The sequence below is a fragment of the Mandrillus leucophaeus genome, unplaced genomic scaffold (assembly GCF_000951045.1).
Source record: "Mandrillus leucophaeus isolate KB7577 unplaced genomic scaffold, Mleu.le_1.0 Scaffold852, whole genome shotgun sequence".
Lineage (NCBI taxonomy): Eukaryota > Metazoa > Chordata > Mammalia > Primates > Cercopithecidae > Mandrillus > Mandrillus leucophaeus.
Window position 1 is genome coordinate 106,274 of NW_012109275.1, and position 1,586 is coordinate 107,859.

Genomic DNA, 1,586 nt, shown 5'->3' on the forward strand with positions numbered 1-1,586 from the left:
CACCCAGCTAATTTTTAATTTTTATTTTTTGTAGAGACAGGGTCTTGCCATTTTGCCCAAGCTGGTCTTGAACTCTTGGGCTCAAGCAGTCCTCCTGCCTTGGCCTCCCAGAGTGCTGGGATTATAGGCATGAACCGTCACACCTAGCCTGTGCACAGTTTTAATATATTTTGGTGTCATATGAGGCTTTCAAATGTTTGAATGAATTGCATTGGTGACCATTATGATGTTACTAAAGTTCATTTTTTAAAAGAATTAATGCATTCTTGGTGGGTATATAACAATCTGATGGATTTGGCAATAAGTATATTTTCTAGGCCTTGAAAAATTAGCTTTGATAAAGCCATTCTACTACTAGGAAGTTAGCCTAAGAAAATTATTAAGATACAGCTAATACAACTTGCCTATGAGAATGTTTATCATGAAGTTGCTTACAAAATAGATAATGTAAACTGTCCAACATCAGGGAATTGGTGAAAGGAATCATGGTACTTCCCAGCTGCTATCATTACACGGTAGATTATTTATTGACATGGAAAGATGGCCCCAGCATGTTCAGTGTAGAAAGATAGTTAAAAGAGGTGTGTATAATATAAATCCTTCTTGAACAGTACATTTGACATAGAGGACAGATTTCCCATGAAGGAGCTTTTATCTTTATATTTTGATATTTAAGTTATAAAAACAATTTTTAAAAGTTTTAAAAAATATTTTGTACTGTGGGTTAGACAGCTCTCTAGCTGTAATATAGTAACTATAGTTTTCTTTGATTGCAGGGTAATTTATATGAATTTTTGAAGCTTACTGGATGGAGAGGATCCAGAGTGTTGTATTTTGGTGACCATATATACAGTGACCTGGCGGTGAGGAGCCCTTTTCTCCTTTGTTGGGGGACAGATGTGTTAGCCTCACTTACCAAAGAATGTATCTTTTATTTAAGAATGTACCTTTTATTTAAGAATGTATCTTATATTTAAGGTCGTCTTTATGCTTTCGTAAAACCTAGAGGTAGGCTGCATCTTTTTAATGTCTCATTTTTTTTTTTTTACAGAACAGAGTTGTGAAAAAGATAAATATTTTTCGGAAATGATGGAAATAAGCAGTTCACTCAGAGTTTATCAAAATAATCTTTCCATTTAAATAATAATAAATAAATGCCATTGTTCTTTTTCCTTTTATCAATGCATCAAAAAACATAAATAAAATCCACCTTTGAAAGTTTGCCGCCATTGGGAATATGTAAAAGAATGTGCTGTAGGTTTTCATGTATTATTAGGAGAAAGAGAAATATTCAAAGACTTCAAGAAACTGAACCAGTGGGCTGGGCACGGTGGCTCACACCTGTAGTCCTAGCACTTTGGGAGGCTGAGATGGGTGGATTACTTGAACTCATGAGTTTGAGACCAGCCTGGGCAACATTGTGAAACCCTGTCTCTACTAAAAATACAAAAATAATCTGGGCGTGGTAGCACACGCCTGTAATCCTAGCTACTGGGGAGGCTGAGGCAGGAGAATTGCTTGAACCTGGGAGGTGGAAACTGCAGTGAGCTGAGATCATGCCATTGCACTCTAGCTTAGGGGACAGA

At 36.4% G+C, this 1,586-nt stretch overlaps 1 protein-coding gene across 1 annotated transcript in view; it reads left to right on the top strand.

Annotated features, from left to right (window-relative positions):
• Window positions 1-1,586, top strand: part of NT5DC3 (5'-nucleotidase domain containing 3) — a 65,793-nt gene that overhangs the window by 48,446 nt on the left and 15,761 nt on the right. Inside the window, exon 12 of the mRNA XM_011968647.1 lies at window positions 777-863. Within this exon, the coding sequence (XP_011824037.1) occupies window positions 777-863 (87 nt within the window). The remainder of the gene's footprint in view (window positions 1-776; window positions 864-1,586) is intronic.